This window comes from Ambystoma mexicanum, chromosome 2p, assembly GCF_040938575.1.
Source record: "Ambystoma mexicanum isolate Mex_15411 chromosome 2p, UKY_AmexF1_1, whole genome shotgun sequence".
In the NCBI taxonomy this organism is placed as follows: Eukaryota; Metazoa; Chordata; class Amphibia; order Caudata; family Ambystomatidae; genus Ambystoma; species Ambystoma mexicanum.
This window is the reverse complement of record NC_090923.1, coordinates 151974655-151996951: the sequence shown is the minus strand read 5'-3', so window position 1 is coordinate 151996951 and position 22297 is coordinate 151974655. Positions and strand designations below refer to the sequence as shown.

The 22297-nt window shown below is 43.9% G+C and overlaps 1 protein-coding gene across 3 annotated transcripts in view; it reads left to right on the top strand.

The window, feature by feature from the left end:
• LOC138566296 (zinc finger X-linked protein ZXDA-like) overlaps positions 1-22297 on the top strand; it is a 566179-nt gene that overhangs the window by 250520 nt on the left and 293362 nt on the right. The window contains exon 8 of one of the 3 annotated variants that reach the window (XM_069643399.1): positions 702-1220. The exons of 1 other annotated variant lie outside the window; for it this stretch is intronic. In XM_069643399.1, coding sequence (XP_069499500.1) covers positions 702-739 — 38 coding nt within the window. In that variant the 3' untranslated portion in view covers positions 740-1220. Of the gene's footprint in view, positions 1-701; positions 1221-22297 lie in introns of those variants that run through there. One more of the 3 variants, XM_069643400.1, reaches the window with a different exon arrangement.

Genomic DNA, 22297 nt, shown 5'->3' with positions numbered 1-22297 from the left:
AGTTGCCTTGGGTAGCAGTTGATCTCCCATCGGCATAAATGGACTTTGAAAAACGTGGGGCTCTTCACGGGACACTCTGTCCATGGTTGAATGATTTGGTTTGGTTTATTCATGGAGTTGTGGTTTGCTAAACGAGGCCTGCAGCTCTCTTCTGTTTCGGCCAGTTCCCTGAATATCCTGCCACCCCATCCTCTCTAGTTGCTGGTATTTTGAAAAAATGAAATGGAACCAGGTTCTGGACTGGATACATAACTTCCCCTTTACAATACCAATTCCAGATTTCATCACATTTGTAACTATTTTTGTAATTGAATGGACATTCCTTTTCTTCCACTCAAGAACAAAAATGTATACTACGGAAGCAGTTCCTGTACTGATTTCCATTTCCCTTTTTGAAAGGGTTCCTGACTCATGTACGCCAACTGCCTTTTCCATGGATGTATTGCTCAATTTGTGACTCGTTCCAGGCCATAGTTGTCGCATAACAGAATAAGCCATTTTGGTGAAGTTATTTTTTTTTTCTAATTACTTTGGGGAAATAATCCTGAGCCTGAAGCAAGAAGTGTGTCTTTGCGTATCTCAAACCCAGCGTTTCATCTCTTGCTGAATGGTTTCACCTCTCTGATATCAATTCCACAGCATGATAATCCAAAATGGTCGACATGGTTTATATCGCGTAACCTTCACATGTCATTTGACAGGCACCAGAATGAAGAACATGATGAGAAATAAGAGCTAAGAATTGGGGATCAAAAACAATATTGAAAGAACCACCCTGCCAATTATGGCGCAATACGAGATGCACCAGAATGGCAGGACTTCGATATAGAAGTGTTATCATTTCTGGCTGGATGAAGAAGCATGGCGCTGCAGCATTGTGAAGAGACTGATGGAGTTAGCTGATGCTTGAACCTCCTGAGACTCTGAAAGTGCCTCGGAGTAGGCGAGAAGAGAAGCCCAAACAGCACTTAGAAACTGAATTTTGCTTAATCCTCTGACCAGGGCTTTGAGAAGTTTACAAAGTGCATAGAGCCCAAGAAAGGTATTCAGAAATATAAATATCTTAACCTTGGCAGGACTGCAACTTGGAAAACATTGAGAAACCAACTGCAGAAGAGTGAAGCAGTGAAAGATAAGAGATCAATCCTGATAGAGCGAAAAAAGAAAACAACTGTGTGTGAGAAACATGATCTTGTAAAATAAAATGGTGATATTTTTAGAAAATACAATCGTGTCCTTGTTTTTGTATGTAAGCACACACAATCATATGCTTTAATCTTCTCTATTGACTGAGGTCCTGTGGCTGAATAAGTTCTCCTCTTTGATTGTCCGACAAGTGTTCCCGTTGTAGGTGTTGATGGAAATTGTGCTGCTATGGCTTCCTAGCAGTGGTTGAGGCTTACCTACCCATCTTGATGCACATATGTATTCCTATGTCCCATTGCCTTTCCTCCATACATATGGGGGTCCGACCTGTCGAGTGGGGACTGGATCCTTTTACTCAGCAAAGTCCTTTAAATTTGAGTTTGAAGCTTGGCCTTGTCACATGCTACCGTTGCCTCACGGCAATGCTTGCCAAGCCCCTTTTCCATCCAGATGGAGTGCATGGCTGCACAACAGCACTTTTTATTTCTTTATTTCTACTATTTCCATTTGTCCCTATATTTTTCCATTTTTATTTGTCTACTGGCAACTTTCATTAAACCTTCTCACCCCTCCGTATTTAGTCTCAGCAAAACTGTTTCCTCTTTAGGGCTTGCACTCACCAGTTCTCTGTGCATGATTATACATGATTATGCTTGTTTGCTCTGTCTGGCATACCTAGGACCTGATCGCTACTGGGAAGCCTGTGTGGCCTCTGCAGAACCATACATTTATGACAGGGAGTCAGAAGTGTTTCTGGAGGTAGGAAATGATCTTCACTGTAGAACTTCTGAATGACTCCTTTCAGGGGGATCACTTTTGTGGAGAGTTTCTAGCGCTCCTTCAGCATTTTGGCTCTGAGCTAAAGGGGTGTCCCCCAAGGCTTGCTCAGTTTGCACTGGTGGAGGCACCAATAGTTGTGAGGGATCTGGTATCGATGACACCATGCGTACCTTTGGGCCTTATGCAAGGTCTCTGCCCAAGGTGACAACTCGGCATCCATAGACTAACAGATTCTCTCTGCAAGGGCCCTGAGCCTTTTACTGGAGTTTGCCCCAAGCTCTATTGCCGTTACTGGTCTGAGGATCCTCACAGGCCTACAGCAGATCTGGGAAGGGAATACAACAAAATCACACTTAGTGTGCCATAGTCCAGCGAAACAAGATGGCAGGTCAAACAGATTGGTTGCTCTTCTGCCATTACCTTAGTGGGTGGAACAGCCTTTTGTCCATTGGGAGGGGCTCACCCTCATCACACTGCCACCAACAGTCCGCATGCTTGTGGTAGTCTGGTCCCCAAATACCTCAACTCCCTGGACAACTTCAGGTCTCCCTCCAGCGTGTTCCAAGATGCTTTCCGAACCATTGACAGCTCCGCATAGGCAGCTCATGTTTTACCCGGATTCCACTGCTTCATGGATACCACCTTTGGCTCTTACCACCTCCGCTTTCAAGCGAGGACTTTAAGAGTGCTTCTAGCACCTTCATGTGCTTTTCGATGACCAACCTCCTTTAAGGGACTGATTTAAGGAGGGTTTAGCTCAGGCTATGTCACAATCTTCCCCCACCAGCTCCATCGACCTGTGTGGCACACACTTGAAAATGAAGCTGTGCCAACGGGTCTAGCAACAAATCAAAATATGGTGCAACCTCCTCAGCCTCTGGAAGAAGAAGTCCACTTTGCTCTGCTATCTAAAGCCCTTTAAATGCACCCATGTGTCGTGCCCCAATGCTTGATACCTCACTCTGCGACCAGGCTGACCCTGCTGTAGATGAGATCAATTATGACCTTGCTTCCTTGGTTCAGTCCTTTCATGATCAGATGGGAGGTGTCATTGGATCCCTGTGCCTGACTGCGGGATAAACTTCCACTCGAGACTGGTGTTCTTGGGCTTTAGGGACCCGAGAGGTTCATCATGCCTCTTTGGTGGGATGTGCAGGAGGAGGCTGACAATGTTTGGCAGACACCTTATTTGGCTGATTCACGCTAACAGCAAACTGGATCTGAAATGCAGGTAACTGTCCTCTGAGAAACGGTTTGTTGTGACACTGTCAGCTGTCATTGGTGTTTGCAGCTGCAGCACTTGATCTGCAACAGGCCAGTCATGCCTTGCTTTGAGCTTATGCAAATGTAGGTGTGATGTTGTATTGGCAATGAAGAGACACACAGCCTTTTGGTAGGACTTTGTAGATGCCCAGCTGATTTCATGCACCACATTGTCTCCACTGCCAGGGGTATTTGTTTGGGAACAGACTTGATGCGTTCAGCATCATTCAAAGCTACCAAGTTCACACAGGTATTGCAGGGCAAAATCCTGCACCCGCCTTACAATGGCTATGAACTGCACATACTAGGTCTGATCACAGGCTGGCAGAAAAATTGGTTAAATACTTGGTGCTACTAATTAATTGGCTGCTTACGGCTTTTTCGATGCCCAGACTTGATAGCAGATCTAAATAATCCTGTTTGTTCCTTAGCTTCGTGGAGTGTAGTCCACTGAATCGCTCTCCAGTGTGCTTCTAAAAAAGTGGAGAACGACCCTAAAGGGGTTATTCCCGGTGCATCGCACCTCATCAGCTAGTGACGAGAAGTGGTGTCAGCATCTGGATCTTCGATTTCCCCTGTGGAGGCAAGTGCGAGTTTTCTGGCAAGCTGCATTTCATTCTCCTACGACATGAGGACACTGACTGTGGTTTCCAGGCTTACCAGGCTTACTCTTCCCAGTGCACTGATCTCTTCCTCCTCTTCGAGTGGGTAAGGCCTCGCTGCTACAAGAGCTAAGCCATTCAGAATCTTGGATGGAGTCACTGCCCATGTGAAACATCAGGGTTCCTATTCCTGACTCTTTATTGTCCCAAAGAAAAAACTGGATGTTTTGGCATTTGCGGTTTATGCATTTTTCCACTTCTAGGCAAGATTCCAGTAAATACTATGGAATTACTTTGTAAATAGACCCAAACATGTCAGTGTTTGTAAAACACATTGGTAATGGATTTAGTTGAAGAGACCTTCACTCACTGCTATCTACGGAAGTCTTTTCCTTTGCCCTTCTACTGTTCTGTGCATGCAAATGCTAATTTGCAGACCTGGTTGGATGTTGAGCTAGGGCACGTAGACAGATAAGGTAGAGTGGGTAGGGTTTGTAGAGTGTGTGTGGGTGTAGATTGGTGAGCTGAGGTGTGGAGAGGTTCTGATAGACCGGGGTGAGTTGAATTTGGTTGGTGATAGACGGGGGGAGGCAGGTTATATGGGTGGGTGTATTGTGCCAGGAGTGAGGTGGGTAGACTGTAATTTTAGTCATGCTTTTTCAGCTTGCGTGTTGTGAAGATATTTTCCAGAGGGCTCCTCCGTGGCATATCACCAATTTTTTCAGCAACAGAAGCTGTTGTTCACAGGTGTTTATGCAATTCCTTTGGCACCCTGTTCAGGTTATCTGAATGAGAGGAACACAAGTTCTTATGTGGCTACCAACCACATTAGAGGCTCGCCGCGAGGCCATAAGGCTTTCACCGGTGCTCGCAGCAAGGACCCATTGAGGTCTCGGCTGTGTCACAACTCAGCGGCGTGACGCCCAGAAAATAAACTATTTCACAGTGGTGGTTACATGCACCGCAGAAGCTGTATCGGAAGTGTACTCTCTTGAATCACATTTCACGGAGGCTTCCACAGGTTCCAACAGTGACCGCCTCGAAGTTTCTCTACATCCCTCTGTTAACAAAGAGGCTTTTGTATGGGGAAAGTGGTCCCCTATGACCACTTTGTGGGCTACCTCCTATACCATCCTCTTCAATGAGTTATGGGGTAACCCCTCCTCACAGGCACCCCACATGGATTTCTGCCACCACATCCACTGCATCATCAACCTCTTATAATAGATTTCAGAGGCTAATCCACTCTGAGGCGATGGTGGATTATTTCAAGATGCTGATTGGAGAGGTTTTGCCGCAAGAATGCCATACCTAGAGCCCCCAATGACCACTAGGATTCTGGCGCAGGAGGGAATCCTTGGCCTACAGGAATGGACATGCTAACAGCTCCAATTGTGAGCTTATCTTCTCAGCCAGTTGGAACACATTAAATGATAGTCATGGATGATGACACAGGGGAGATGTTGCGGTTTGCCACAGCCCTTCATGGAAGAATGGGCAGGGTTCAAGAATTAAACATTTCTGGGCCTTCCTGTGCTGGAATAAGCTTCTGCTGAGCCTGGTGTGGTCTCTCCAGAATCAAGCCAAATCAAGGCTGACGTTTCCGAAGGATGTTCTGGTGGAGGTGAAAAAGATATGGCATAACATGCATCTGGTTCAACCCATCAGTAAAAATGTGGAGTTTGGAATCAACAATTGTAGTCTGTTCCACATGTTTTTCTGCTAGCCCACAGCTGCATTCTTCTGTGGTGGGAACAGCCACTCTTTTCAAAATCATCAACATCTCTCACAGGTCAATCTTCTACACCCCTTTCAAAAGAAGACAAACTCTTGGAGGCGTATGGCAAAAAGTCTATGCCAATAGGCTGCTTCACCTTAGCTAAGCTAATTGTGACACTATGTTATTGGCTGCAAACAGACAACTATGGAAGGTGATTGCAGATTTCCAGCAGTTTCTTCCTCTGAACAAACTGTCAGCTTTCAAATCTGTTATTGCTGAGGCCGAACTGATCGCACAAGACTTGAGTCCTCGATTCATCACATTGGTACAGCTTCCAGAGGGCTTTGCATGGGAGTCAACATAGGTCCTACAGCCCGGGCCAGTGTGACACGTTTTAATAAAAATGGATAAGAGAAAGTGTTGGCTCTTCGACTTTGAGCGAACAGACTTTTTTTCATGCATGTATTGGGTGATAAATTAATCAAAAAGAAGACGTCTACTTTGACTGTAAAATCTTTTGACTAGGCCCCTCCCCCACAAAAATCGTGCATGCTGAGTTGGTGGCACGCTTTTGTTGGAGAATGCTCCCCCCCTGGACTGATTGCAGTGTGCCACAGGCTACATGATAAAAAAAAAATGTATGGATCCACTCGACTCATCTTTATTAAATACCCCAGCCCCAATCTTCACTGATATTGTATTATTCGTCTCCGATTCCCCCTCTATGGATTCATCTGTAAATGTTTTTTAAAATGGTGGATCCTCTGCCACCTACAAAAAAAAATAGACTCTGGCCCTTCGTCCCTGATGGCACTTTGCTTGGTGTTATCGTTAGTAATTGTACGATATTAGAGCTGAAGTTAAGTCCCACACAGCACTGCTAAATTTGATCGTTTATAGAATGGATAAGTGGGACGAGGCCATAGTTGGTAGCCTATGCCCACTCCATTTTAACATAGATTACTACTGTAAATAACTATGAGGGGCAGAGCTGCCCAGCGCTGTGGGCGAAAGGGGTTACTCTAGCATCGACATTTTCATGTGGGGCCAATGCGTTACATGCAGCAGGAGAGGATGCAGTTCAAGAGGTGTCCAGAAAAGCTGATCATACACTGTTCGCTTTATCTATTTCCTCAAAAGCAGCAAATAACCCACAACAAGAGAAAAGAAAAACTAATAACAAATCATCAAGAAAGTACTTGCATAATATAGGAAATAGTCCTCATTTATTTCTGATCCATCTGACCCATTGGTCCAGTGTGACAAAGGATAAGTAAAAAAAACCTAGTGATTAACCTTTCAGATCGAGTATTGAATCAATATGAAATCAATCTATTAAATTATGGACTCTTTTACCCCCACCTCTCCAGCTGATTTAACAGAAGTCCAAATAGACATATACGAGTTCACTAGAAAACTCATACTTAAAAAATTCTTCCATACAAAACCAGCTATGTATAAACCTATGGAGAGACTTACTATGCTGAGTACTCTCAGCATTGCAGATATAGAAAACGCACACTTGCTACTTTCTCTTACCAGGGACACACCGAAATCAGTATCAGAAATTCAAAGGGATCTAGGGATACACCAACGTAATATTGATCTGTTAGAACATCATCCCAAGTCCAAATTCATGCCACCGACATTATCAGAAAATGTAATTGACATCTTTTATCAGGCTGTATCCAATAATATTCACGATTATATTAATGGCAAATATCCAGGACTGTGTAGCAAATAATCCAATTTGTCATATGCTGAGAGACTAGCTTTGCAAGGTCTGGCACAAGACGAGAAAATAATTTTAAGAGAAGCTGACTAGGGAGGTAATAGTGTCATCTTAAATACTGAGGATTACATAGCTATTGCGCTTGAACATCTTGCCATACCTGGTTGCTATAAAAAATGACCCTCAGATCCTACAGCTGCCACAGTTAAAGGATTGATCAAATTAGTACAGCACTGGTACTTGCAGGCCCTGCTGACAGATGATGAAAAAGCATTCCTCTGCAGACCTAAACCACTTATGCCCATGATATATTTTCTTCTTTAAGGTACACAAACATTTTGAACATTTACCAACAGTCAGGCTGATTATGAGTGGACAGGGCTGGGCAACAGAGGGGCTTTCTGAATATATAGATACCTCCATCAAAGAACTGGTTGCCAAAATCCCGGCGTACATGAAAGGCACTACTCACACACTAAATCTGCTACATCGAATTGTCTGGCTGTAAAATCTTTATATACATCAATACAACATAATTTGGCTCTTGATACCATCAACTTCACCTCCAGTACTTTTTCTGCGTCTTACGTGACTCATGTGCAATTAATCAAAAGTTTCTTCGAATTTACGCTAAATCACAATCGGTTAATTTCAATTGTCAATATTATTCCCAAACCAGTGGCATAGCCATGGGAGCGAAATATGCTCCTTCGCTCGCAAATCTGTTTATGGCTTATTTTGGGTATAAGTTCTCTGAGCATGGCTTTTCCCAGGAAATTCACCTGTGGAAACGCTATATAGACAACATGCTCTTAATCTGGAACAGCACCTTGGAGAAATTTAAACTTTTTCTTCAATATCTTAACTCTAACAATTTTGGGATAGAGTTTACTGGTCAAATACATGCCTTGTTTTTCTAGACTTGAACATATTGATTGTGCAGAACACTGCAATCCAGTACTCATCGAAAACCTACAGCAGCCAATTCTATTTTGCATGCAAAAAGTTGCCATCAGAAAAGTGTTATTGCTAATCACCCTAAAGGGGAGTTTTTCTGTGCTCAACGTAATTCCGTCAAGATTTGATGTTTAAATCCGAAGTAATTGGGAACAGGTCTCGGGCAACAGGGTACCCAGCATGCTTAATTAGCCAGGTACAACGGGCTACACGAGATTTAGATCGGACAGCTATCTTGCCAAAAGAGTCGATATCCAACAAGCCATTTCCAGATCGGGTCTCATTTATCACAACCTATTCTAGTGACGGCTCCCAAATTTATTGGTTGCTTAAACATTGGCACATTTTCAAACTAGATAATGATATTACAGAGTGTATATTCCAGACAAACCCAAAATTATATGCACCAAATTACCAACTCTGCGTAATACATTGAGTCCTTCTTTCCTGATACCTGAAACCAATAAAGACACAGTGGCTTTGCAACCCTATCTCTGGCTTTCACCATTGTGGCACATGCAATTCTTGCAAATTTGCGCTATCGCCCACTAAGATTTTTACATGCTACGGAGGACTACGTTTGGAAATCGCCGACTTCATCAATTGCAAAACCAAATTTGTCATGTATGGCATTGTGTGTGTGTGTGTGTGTGTGTGTGTAATAAGGTATACGTTGGCAGTACCATTCGGGAACTCCGGATTAGAATTCATAAACATCTTTCAAGTCTCAACAAACAGGACAAACTCCCTTTGGCTACTCACTGGCAGACCCAACTTCAACTGGATAGTTTCCAAGATATTTGCTTTGTTGTCTTAAGAGTGGTGAAACAGCCCATAGGAGGGGACTGGCAATTGGCTTTGCGTCAACAAGAGACACAAATGATATGCCAATTACGATGTCTCAGACTTGGATTAAACAAAGAACACGATTTACATGTATTTTTGTAATGCATTTCTGAAATGTATATTTGGGTGCTGTATTATTTATCTGCCATTTATAGGACTTGCTCTAATCTTCCGGGGACCAGAATTTTGCTAACTTCATATGTCAATCTGTTGGCACGTGTTTTTCTTGAGTTGAAATCACTCAATTAGTTTTCATTTGTAACAATATTGCTGTGTACCTGACATTTGTTCAATCATTTGGAGGGTGTATGGAAAACCTTCCTGCGGAACCGTACCAATTTTTTATCACCATTTGAAAGCATTTACCTCCATGTTTACCTCAATTCTTATCAGCACCATTTTTGATTTATATTGGAGAACGGTAACCTAATTCCATTACATGGTCTATTTTGTCATATTAATTACTCATCTAGGACTGCGTTGGCAATATGACAATTGTTATCACACATGTATGCAAAGGTTGATGGTCCTAATTCACTAATGCCTCCCATCGGTTACGGCCACATTCACGTGATCAGACACGTGATTACTCACATGATCCTCTTTTACATATTTACTTAGTGCTGACACTACCTGCCAACCCTTTGGTTGAACGGTGTCGCACACACGCACTCAAGCGCTGATTGATGGCTGTCGGATGTTTTTGTTGGTGAGTAACTGTATAGCCGGCTGAGCGTTTCTTTCAGTACTTTTGACAGGCGCCAATGTTCTATGGAGCAGACGCTAAGTGGCTATGATTTTGCTTTTCTTTTTGCCTACCAGGACTATTGAACCATTGCAGGCATTGGTTTTTCACGCTCCGCAGCTTTCTATTTCGTAATTTACCCTACTGAGCGCAACTTTCTACTACACCCGAAAAATGGATTCGAGGTGAGTGGAAAGATCCCAGATCAATCGACCTAATGACTTTTAGAGACACTCCTGAAATTATTCAGTGGCAATAAGTTGGGTTTTGTTCCCCTTTTTCAGTCTTTCCAATCCGTGCTGAAACAAACTATTTCTCAGTGGTTCCTAGTGCTACTGTCACGTGGGAAATTCCAAATAGCAGTCCAGCATAATTGCTAAATACGGGCAGTGGAAGTAACACGTGTGTACGCATTCAGCGAAGTGGCAGTATCAAGACCACTCGGTAAGCAACCATGTATAGGCGTGACAAGATTAAACAGTTTGTAGGACTATTATTCAGTTCAAGTGGTAACCAATGGACACTTCTTTGTCATTTCTCTCTCTCTATATTCAGTTTCAAAGTGCTTTTTGACTGATTTGAATGAGATATCTGGTGTTTGCAGCACTATCTGTTACAGTGTTATGTACAACACAAACATATTGCTATCATCATTCATGGTAAGATGGCCTGTTTCAATCAGAAAATATGGAATTTTATTTCAGAATTACAATATTTATATATCTTTTCTAACTCAAATGGCCCTATGAGGCAGACTTATCCATGCACCCTCCAACTTTACATTTAGAATTTGGTTAGTTTGAATTTTGTGATTTCTTGACTTCTTGATAACGTGGAGTACAATGGCTGCTTTATGTACATGGGAATGTAGACCATTTGATTAATTTGTATTTCCTTCTTCTCCTCTTCTTTTTCTTTTCTCCCCCATTTTTGTTTTTCCTGTGCCGTGACATCTTATCAGCATGAAACTTTGGCATATTTAGGACATGTATTATGTGGTCATTGTGCAACATATCATTTCATGATGCAGCAATACAAATGACTCTGTTGTGAAATCTGATTCTACCAATTTAAACTGTATGCGTCGCTTTAATTCCTTTTGGAATTCATTAGCAGTGTATGCCCTGAGGAGGACCCGATAAAAGGTCGAAACACGTGTTGGCACACTTTGATTCCTTGGCACTATCCCTTGATTTACTTTGGTGCCATGCCAAGAACTGATTGTATAGGTATTGGCTTTGTAACCTTTTGATACACTTAGTTACTTTGAAAGCAGTGTCTAATTGCATTTGGTGGTACTAAGAGCCTTTGGTCATCATCAAATCTCAACCTTTAATGACTAAAAGCTTAAATGTTGACATTGTTCACCAACCTATTTTCCCTTGAGTGAATACAATCTTTCTTCAAATGAATCAGAGGGGGTCTCTGCGCGGGTTGGAGATTTCTGTTTTTGAGTATATCTCAATCAGTGGGTTGGGGTACCCACTTTTCCCTGCTTAACTGCTGCTTTACCCTCTACCTTATTTAGACACCTGTGTCATTCCTTATTCCAGAGCGCACAACCACACAGGAACCCATTCTTTTTCTCTTTTCTTTAGTAAAAAATAAATCTCAATGGGAATCTACGCTGGATGATATCCCAACAAGAAAGCAATCCGCTAGTGGGAACTCTTCCTTTCTATTTTGTGGCCTTATCTGTTGGTGCAATTCCAGTGAGTCCTGATAGGGTCACAATTGATCAAAAGCAGTGGAGACTCAGGATCAGGATGAGATTGTGGATACTGTGGAGATGAGTGCTCTGGATTGCATTGTTTGGAGTGGCTCCTTGCATCGTGACATGTTCCACCACACAATCCTGTACTTTTGGGTTGTTCAACTTCAGCCCTTGGGAGCTGGAAATATGTAGCATTTTCAGAATACCTCCTGATTAATATTTTAGATAAATTTGCATTCAGTGATTTTAAATATATGCACTTTTTTCTCATTAATATTAATGGGGGATTCCCTGAAAACAAGATTTGTTCACCGCCTGCAAATTCGAGTAATGGCTCTTTACAATTTCATATTAAAATGGGTGCCAAACGCTTGTCTGATTGTATGTTTGGGGGATGACCGAATAATTATGCTAAACATGTTTCATGCACACCGAGTCTTTAACTAGAGTATCTTCTTAAACCAGACAAACCTATACTTTTGAATAGAACTAATGTATTGGTGTTATTTTATGAAATCATGAATCGAAGATGAATTTTATCGAAATAGTTGGGGAGCTTGTCGAATGTATTGACCTTATTAGAGATGATCGTATTAAATTGCACATACCATCAAAAGTTGTATTTGATGTTTTAATTAACGTGGTTAATACTTTGAGACAACTTGGTTATGAAGTGTTGCCCTTTAAGACCTTCATGGTTAATATTGTTGGGCCCCATAATGATAGCGACATACAATATACAGGACAGAGAGGACCTAACTATAATGCTGGGGGCCGTTGTGGATAACCTACAGTAGTGAGTTCTTTAAAACCACTGCGTGGTAATTTGCCTGCTTGTTCAGATTGGTCATGGCTAGTATCGCCCCTTAAATATTCAACCACAAAACTAAATGGCTTAAAACATCATCTTTAGAAAAAGTGAGCAAGTTAAGTCTATTTCTTGGAATGCCTGTGGATTTAAGTAGTTACTTAATAACGTGGAGTTGTGCACTTTCTTGAGAACCCACATGCTTCTATTACTACTAGAATATCCGTCTCAATTCTTGCCCAAGTTTAGATGGTTTTTATGTCACTTTCTAGGTGGCTGTAAAAGGGCATGCTGGTCGACCATTCAATGGTCGCATCACGGCCATTAGGAATGAGGCGGGTTTACAGTGATTTAAGCTATTTGATATTGGTAGGGGAGCCATGGCCGTCTTATTGTCTCAAATTGATAACACTACCATAGATTACCTGGTTTTGAACATTTACTGGAAACAGAGTCACTTGTAACTCAATTTAATCTTGGATAACCTATCCTTGCTATTTGAAGAATGCCATACCAATTGCAATAATTGACATATTGTAGCTGGTGATTTGAACTCAACCTGTATTAATGATACAAGTACCTATCGTGAGACTAATTTAATTAATGAACCTTTAGTTCAAACCATACACAACTGGAATGGTAGGCTGTGGAATACAACGCTAGAATTGTGGGGCTTACACATGATTAACAGGAATTTTAGATCTCTAGATCAAACCTACTCGGCTAAGGACTGATTTGTCCTCTATTTGTCTCTATGGATCTGTACAATAGGTGTTCCAGTTTCTGTGTATGGGACGGGATAGGAGTGATCATAATATGTTGGTCACCACCTGTCTACCCATTGAAACAGCCATGGTTGGTGGTCCAACCTCTCTGATCCTAAAATGTGGGAAACAAATATTTTAAATTAGCGACAAAAATAACAGGCATTTTAATGAACCAATAAGACTTCTGTTCTTGTCCTCAATGTTGCAATGGAAGTTCGACACATTTACACCTGATCATTTTAACATTTTGGTTCACGTCAATCTTAAAACTATTATGCCGTCTAATATGAGGGTGAGGTTGAGTAAAAAAAACACTTGCATGTCTTTGATAAAGAATATATCCTTAAAGATTTTATGTAAGGAGATCAGTAGCAGCTGTGCAGATCCATGTAATATAAAGCGATTGGTCAAGAAAGAATTGCAAAAACGTAAGAACTGGTGTAGGCACCATCGACACTTGCTTCTCCAAAAGATGGTGAGGTGATTTTATCGATAATTGCGGGAAGATCGGATTCTAATTTCTGGACCGTGATTAATGCTCTAAAGAATCAGCAGGTTGTGAGTCATACTAATCCCATAACGAAAGGTGCTTGGCTGACATTGTGTTTGCAGATCTATATGGTGTGAAAAGAAGGCGAGGGAAGTTGGTCAACCTCTTAACAGGGCATGGGATCTGGGCTCTGAGCCAGAGGACATTGAATATATAAGTAAGGCTAGTGGTTTGAGGGCGGGAGACGCGATTCGGCTATCAAATAAGCTATTTAATCAGGTGCTGGAAATCTGTGCATCCTTTCTGTTTAGGCATATCATTCAAGAGCATAGGACACCTTGGACATGGAAAACCTCCTTTGTTATGCCGTTTTTATTTTTTAAAAAAAGTAAAACTTTTGATCCAAAAAAGTGACTCGTCACGTGCCTTGATGCCGACCACAAGATCTTGCAGCATTGATTTGAAAAGAACTCGAAAACTGGGCCTCTATTACAGGCAGTCTTAAACAAAAAAATCATTTTTGGGATAAACATAGGTACAGACTAATGGGTGTATACCAAATTGTCTACAGGATTCTGCTTGAAGAAAAGGTTCAGTACCTACCTATATATATATATATATATATATATCCTTAGATTTATCATCTGCCTTTGGCTAGGAGACCTCATGTGGAAAATATAGTGAAATGTGGAATTTGTAGAATTCCGGAAGGCTTAGTAAGCATTCCATTTCATTTATACACTGACACGTCAATTCAAGCGAGGTTGCGTCACATGGAATATTAACAGATTCAGTCCCCCACATCTACGGGACTAAGACAGGGGTGTGTGCAGGCCCCCTGTCTTTTTAATCTTTGTCTCTGACATTGAGCAATACTTGCGGCAGTTAGCGCTCCAAAGCTAGGTAATATTAAATGTACCTGGCTGGCCTATGCAGATGTCTTTATTTGACAGTAAATTGCTTTACAGCGTTTGATTAGTGCCTTTTGCGACTACATGGGTAAAAACCTGCTAAGAATTAACCCATTGAAGACAAAAATCATAATATTCTCTAGACAGAAAAAAAAGCAAATTTGCATGGTCTAATGGTAGTGTTAAACTTGAAAATGTGGAAAATCGTGTTTATTTGGGCTTTCCATTGACCTTCCACCCAAAGAAAGGGTTTATGATGGAGTACTTGAAAAGAAAAGCGGTAATGTTTGCGGCTCAAATGATTAGTGAACAAAAACCTTTGTAATTAAGTGTTATATTGGTGAAGTTGTCCCTAAGTTAATGTATGGCCTGGAAACTATGCCACATTGGATACTGGAGAAGTTGGATTATTTTGAGGCTTTAATTTGGAGGAAAAGGCTATTTTTACCAAATTGCATATCTTTAGTGGTAATATCTCACAAGCTAGGACTGCAATCCCGAAAAAAAAAGTAGGGTCATACCGAAACAATTGCTACTTTATTCAAAATCTTATATCCCTGTCAAATTCAATATATTTTTGTATTGTTTTGTGGTTAGTTAACCTTTCACAAATACAGAATTAAACATTTCATTAAAAAATCAACAAATCAAACAAATTTCATTAATAGACCAGCATAGATAAAACTCTTCAGCTTTAGATTAGGATTGTGACAATAATTCATTAGATTTAAGTATTACATTTTTTTTAAATGTCGTTAATTGGTTAAATCAAAAGATGGGGGGGGAAGCGGATTTATTTTATTGGTAATTTCTAAGATCACGCAAAAACAAGTAACTTTACGTTTTCACTCCAGTGATGTTAAAAAACGTGTTACTGCCAATGATGTTAAAAAACCTGTTACCGCCAGAACCACCAAAGTAGTTTGTCCCGCCAGACAAAGATGCCAGAGCGAGAAAGGCAACAGTAACCTAAAGTGCAGTGCTCGATTACAACAAAGTTTAGGATAAAAAATTAACAAATGTTCCAAAGTTTCAATAGAATTAGGCAAACTGCAAAAATGACATGGACTATAATCATTTGGTGAGTTGGTACGGCTAAGAATCTCCCCTGTTAATATCACATTCCATTTAAACTTACGAAATAGGTGTCTAATATACTGATGTGGATAGATGGAAAGATAGGGAGCTAGAATTCCAACTTTCTTCAAATGAAGTCTAAAATGATTTAACGAGTCGTAAGAGTGAAAGGTATTTAGCTTGTGAGCCCAATCATGTCTGCCTATTTGACTTTCAACGGGTTCTCTTCAAGATTACCAGGAAACCGCCGCAGCTCAGCTAATATGTGTGTACAATAGTCTGAAAATTCACACACAAGTGTCACAAAGTACACTAATGTCATGTGTACCCTGGCCAGGTTTTCTCATACCCTGTGGCACTGTGTTAGTATGGAAGCTGAACATATTGCCGAAGGCGATGAAAGGGATGGCTTTCTGAATATAGTTAAGGATGACTATGATATGGCATTTATAACGCGCCTATACACAAGTGTTTCAAGGCGCGACGAGGCAAGGGAGGAGGAACAGAGGGATGACAGAGACAACGATCTTACTACGCCAGGTGTTATTGAGATTGGACAGGGGAAAGGGGAAACGCGCTGGGGATAAAGGGGAAGGGTCAGTGCAATACATAAGATCAACAGTAAAATATATAATAAATAGAAGCCATAGGTGAAGGGTGCGGCCAGCTGGTGGCAAGTGCCAGGGTAAGTGCAGACATCAGGTGTCAAGTGCAGGTAGTGGACTGTAGGGATACAGAAACAGTCCACAAGTGCGGGGGTTGCCAGGGAGGCAGTGCAGGTGTGCAACTGGCGGGGGAGAGGACCTGGGCTTGAGATCGAGGGTGGCCAGGCAACCAGTGCAAATTCAGTTTCGTTCAGCAGGGGAGAGGAGGAGAGAAAGCAGAAGCAAAGTGGAAGGTTTTGAGGTACATCCAGAACCGGAGATGGTTCTCTTCAAGTTTCAGGGCGCAGGCAGGCTGTTCCAAAGGGTATCACTACACATTATTAGCCATACTTTTGCTAAAATATTGATTAATTGACATCCTTCCCCATCCCAACGTCGGACTTCGACACTCTACGCCGGCTGGAGAAGAAATCTATCGTCGGCTACTGCACGACAGCCTTGGGCCTTCGAAGCCCTCTGGCCTCGGCCCTGCAAGTAGGGAGAGTGGGGGGTTGGACATACTCTACACTCTTGGTATATAGGTACACCTTATACATTTCCTACACTTAACAGCCCGCTGCCTCAAGATGCATATGGAGGGTACCCCTTTTCAATTCTGCCCCAAGTGCAATAGCAAATACCCTTGGGTCGACAGGCACGCCACATGCAATCTCTGCTTGCCGAGGGACCACCCCGAAGCGAACTGCAGAGCGTGTAGTAGGTTTAAACCTAAGACACTTAAGGACCGTTCGACGAAGCGTTGGGCCCACCACGCCAGGCAGGCGGCCATGGCAGCGGAGGGCGCCTTCAGTGATGGCAGCGACGCCGTGCTTTCGGATGGCGATGGCATTACGGCGTTGAAAGACAGCCGAGCGCAGGTCCCCGACCTCGGAAGGTCGTCCGACAGGGCGGCTATGGGGAAGACCCCTGGCGACACAGGCGCTTCACACACCACCCACACTAAACACACGAAGTCCAACCGAGACTCGATGACGTTGAGTGCTCGGAAAGAGGCATAAACAGAATGGTCCAAATCGGTGTCCTCTGGGCGTTCGAGATCGCCGCATGACTCCAGGCAATCATCCACTCTTGCCAAAAGTGCCTCGCTCCCTAGGCTAACAGAAGTTCGATCGTCGGATGACGAAGACGACTTCCACCCCCAGGCCGCACTCCAGGAGTCAGAGCCCGCCGACAAAATCAGCGCGGCCCCACGTTCGAAGGACAGGGACTCTACCACCGATCCTCCACGCCAGGTGTCGAAAACCTCCGGAGCCACAAAGGGACAGGGAAAACACTTTTCCACTCACAGGGAGGGGGAAAAACAGCAGAAGAAGCAGTCTCTGCACTCTTCCACACCTGTGAAACACTCCACTCCTCCTAAACAGGCAGACAAGACCAGGTCTGCTGATATTTCAAAAACCAGCAAATCTACTCAAGATAAATCTCCAAAACTTTCTGAGAGAGTCATTCCCAGTTCCAAAAAATGGTCCAGTGATGACATAGATAGGGTCATGTCAAGGATGTCTTCTTTGGCAGACTTTTACGATAAAAATCCAGACCATTTCCTTTCATATGATCCACAAGGGGCTACACCCTCAGGCTCTAATGATCCTATCCCCCCAAGTAAGAAGCCCCGGTTTGAGACACCGATGAGGTTTACAGACCCCTTCGAGGTACAACCATACTCACGGCCATACTCACTGTATCAAGGAGAGACTTCCTTTGGTGAGGACCAAGATTTTGGCATGGTAGAAGAGCAAACCGGGACGTGCTACTATGGGGACAATGAGGACCAAGAGGAGGAAGAGGAAGACCCTGAAACCTACAGAGTAGATTCCCCGGTAGAAAAGGAAGTCCCGGTTACCGACTCCCCTGTCGATAACCAACCCCTCCTGAACGAGGTTCTCACACGTGCAGCAGAACATTGCCATATTGACACCCATGGTGTCCAGGAGGAGAGGGACTTCGCCGAGGAGTTAGTGGGAGAAAGGAGGCCTGTTGCCCAGACCATCCCTATCCTTAAGTCTATTCAGCGAAGAATAGACCCGTCCCTGGTGAACCCGAACCTCACCAGAGCAGTCAATCCCAGAGTTGAAAAATTTTTCAGGGCAGCCCAGTCTGACTCTCTCTATATAAGAGGACATCTGAAGCCAGACTCCCTAGTTGTCACTAACACTCGTAAGAGGGCTGGAACAGCCTTGTCATCGTCCGAAGCTCCTCCAGACAAGGAGAGCAAAAACCTATATGGTTTCGGCAGGAAAGTAGCCTCAACGTCCGCCTATCGGGCAAGGATTGCAAACTCCACCACCCTGTTGGCCAGCTACAACTGCCATCAGTGGGAAGAAGTCACGGCACTCATAGCCTCTGCACCAGAACCCTTAAAGGGCCAGTTAGCACGTATTTCCGCAGAGGGTAGAGCCGTGTCTGGTTGCATTTTAAAAGCAACCTTTGACGCCGCGGACAACGCAGGAAGATTGATAGCAGAAGGTACTGTTATCGAGAGACATGCGTGGTTACGGCAGTCAGGTTTTAAGGCAGAAACCCAGGCATCATTGTTGGACAAACTGGTGGAAGCCGATCTGTTTGGTAAGGCGGTCGAGGACGCACTGAAGAATGCCAAGGACGAATACAAGACACTCAAGTCCCTTGGCCAGTTAACCAATAAACCCCCTAACCAGAGAGGGAATAGTAATTTTCGTCGCCCACGTGGCCAAAATTCCCAGGGAGGATCTAACTATTCCCAGGGGCAGGGTACACAGTGGAACAACAGCCAACAGTCTACCCAGGGTTACGGCAGGGGTAATAGGAGAGGACGTGGTAAAGGCAGAGGCAGCCCCAGCAAAGGAGGCGGCACGCCTCCACCAAAGCAGTGACGCTCAGTTCAGGGTCCCTTCTCACGCAACCCCCAGTAGGGGGACGCATTTCCAACTTCACCCAGGCTTGGGAAGGGATCACATCAGACAAATGGGTGCTGTCAACAGTATCCACAGGGTACTGTATAGAACTACTGCAGCGTCCCCGCAACCATCCTCCACGACAAAGAGTACACTTTTTAGAACATCAGAAGATTCTCCTCGAGGAGATCGCCATTCTGCTAGCAAAGGACGCGATAGAACTCGTCCCGGGACACCAGGTAAACAAGGGTATTTATTCAACTTACTTCCTTGTGCCAAAAAAAGATTTGACAATGCGCCCAGTATTGGACTTATGGCATGCCAATAAGTATGTCAAGCCCCAAAAGTTTCGTATGACTACGCTACAAGAGGTAATCCCCCTCCTAAAAAAGGGGCATTACATGGCAACCTTGGATATGAAAGATGCCTATTTTCATATTTCCATGTTCCCAGCGCACAGAAGGTACTTGCGCTTCAAGGTGGACAGTCGGCACTACCAATTCAAGGTACTGCCCTTCGGGATAGCTTCGGCACCAAAGGTACTGGCGGTGGCGGCTGCACACCTACGCAGGGAGGCAATCCCGGTGTACCCTTATCTGGACGACTGGCTCATAACGGGGGAAACCCCAGTAATTTGCAGGACAAACATTCAAAGGACTATCAACCTCCTCCACGAATTAGGCTTCTCAACGAGACAAAGTCAAGCCTGGTGCCAAGCACCTCCAAACAGTTCCTAGGAGCAATCCTAGATACTCAAGAGGGGTTGACCTTTCCTTCAGAGGAAAGAATTCGGAATATACTACTGCAAATTCTGCAATATCAGTCCGGTCACCAGATAACGGTACGCAAAGCAATGCGTTTACTGGGCATGATGGCGTCATGTACTTACCTGGTCCCCCACGCGCGCCTGCGCATGCTTCCCATGCAGGAATGGTTGGCGAAACAGTGGTCTCAGGCAAGTGGTCAGTGGGGCAATCTAGTGGTTGTTTCGCCAACACTAGTACAAAGCCTTCACTGGTGGACAAGAGAGAATCTTGCACAGGGAAAACCCTTTTACGATCCCGAAGTACAGGCAGTAGTCACTACCGATGCATGTCTGACGCGGTGGGGAGCTCACCATCTCCACCACACAGCTCAGGGTCTCTGGTCTCCCTCAGTGGCCAAGAACCATATCAACCTGCTAGAGCTTCTGGCAGTATTCAGAGCGCTTCAAGCGTTCGAGCCCCACCTACTAAACCTGTCAGTGCAAATCCGGACGGACAGCACAACAGCCATGTTCTACCTGAACAAGCAAGCAGGGACTCGTTCGCCAAATCTGTCCAAGCTTGCCCAGAAAATATGGATATGGGCACTCAGACGGAACATCTTCCTGTCATCACACCATGTTCCAGGGGAGCTCAATTACCTAGCGGATGCTCTGAGCAGAGACTCCCTCCCAGAGGAACACGAATGGGTTCTACACAGAGAGGTCGTAGAAGATATCTTCTCTCAGTGGGGTTTCCCCACTATAGACTTATTCGCCACAAGCGAAAACAGACAATGCCCAGGATTTGCATCCAGGTTCCCCCAACCAGACTCCCAGGGGAACGCCCTGTGGATGAACTGGTCAGGGATGTTTGCGTACGCTTTTCCACCAACTCCTCATCAGGAAGGAGGTGAACAAGATGAACAGAGAGTCGATGACGTTCGTCGTAGTTGCTCCCATGTGGGCAAGACAACTGTGGTTCCCACACCTACGCAGGATGGCGGTGTGCGAGCCCATCAAACTTCCAGCCTGGTACAACCTACTGTCCCAGCACCAAGGTCAAACAGTGCATCAGCAACCCAACTCAATGAACCTGGCAGCAAGGCTCCTGAGGTCATAGAGTTTGGACATCTCAATTTACCACAGAGGTGTATGGACATCCTAAAGGAATCTAGGAAACCAAACACAAGGCACTGTTACTTTGACAAGTGGAAGAGATTTGTTATCTGGTGCCAGAGTAGACAAATCAACCCAGTTGATTGCAATCCTTCCACTATTGTTACATACATGCTCCACCTGCTAGATGCAGGATTGGTTTTTAACTCACTGAAAGTACACCTGGCAGCCCTGTCGGCATACACCACTTCCCATAACAAGGTCTCGTGGTGGAAAGTACCAGTAGTTAAAGCCTTCATGGAAGGAGTAAAGAGACTTCACCCTCCTATTTCGAACCCACCACCAGGGTGGGACCTTAATGTGGTGCTATCTAAGCTCATGGGCCCCCCCTTTCGAGCCCATGCATAAAAGCAGTCTCAAACACCTGACTTATAAAACGGCCTTCTTAGTAGCTATTACTTCTTCTATAAGAAGGGTCAGTGAAATTCAGGCTCTGTCAGTGCAGGATCCCTTCTTTACTGTCCATAAAGACAAACTGGTTTTACGCACACACCCTAGGTTCTCACCTAAGTTTATATCTAAATTCCACGTAAACCAGTCCATCGAGCTTCCGGCTTTCTTCCAGGACCCTCAAAGCTCGGCTGAGGTGAAACTACACACACTAGATGTGCGTAGGGCGGTCCTCTACTATGTAAATAAAACCAGACCGCTAAGGAAAACAGATCAACTGTTTGTCTCCGTAGCTACAGGCAGAGAGGGGGATCGCGTCTCTAAAGGCGCCATCTCGAAGTGGATTATTAACTGTATCCAGCTGTGTTACTCACTCTCTGAAAGAACTCTGCCTTTCACGCCAAGAGCCCACTCTACTAGAGGCATTGGGGCCACTCTGGCTTTCATTGCAAATGTACCCCTTGACATCATTTGCAAAGCAGCTACTTGGAGCTCTATTCACACTTTTACTCAGCATTACTGCATTGACACCCATTCCAAGGCAGATACACAAGTGGGACAAGCAGTTCTAAGACACTTATTTGCTCATGACCCTTCTCACATCCCACCTCCTTCTTCAGGTACTGCTCGCTAATCTATCCACAGCATGTGATCTAAGCAGATTCCACAAGCCTCAGAAGGGATACATTACTCACCGTAATCGTATTTCTGATGCTTGTATCTGCTTAGATTCACATGCGACCCACCCTTCCTCCCCTCTGAGAGAAGGCGCATGGTTGCTTGTAGTCTTACCTTTCTATCTATCTGCTTGGATTATCTGTACTCACGCTACTCCTCATTCTACCTCATGTCAGAAAAAATACAATCTGAGGATCCTAGACGCGTGAGGG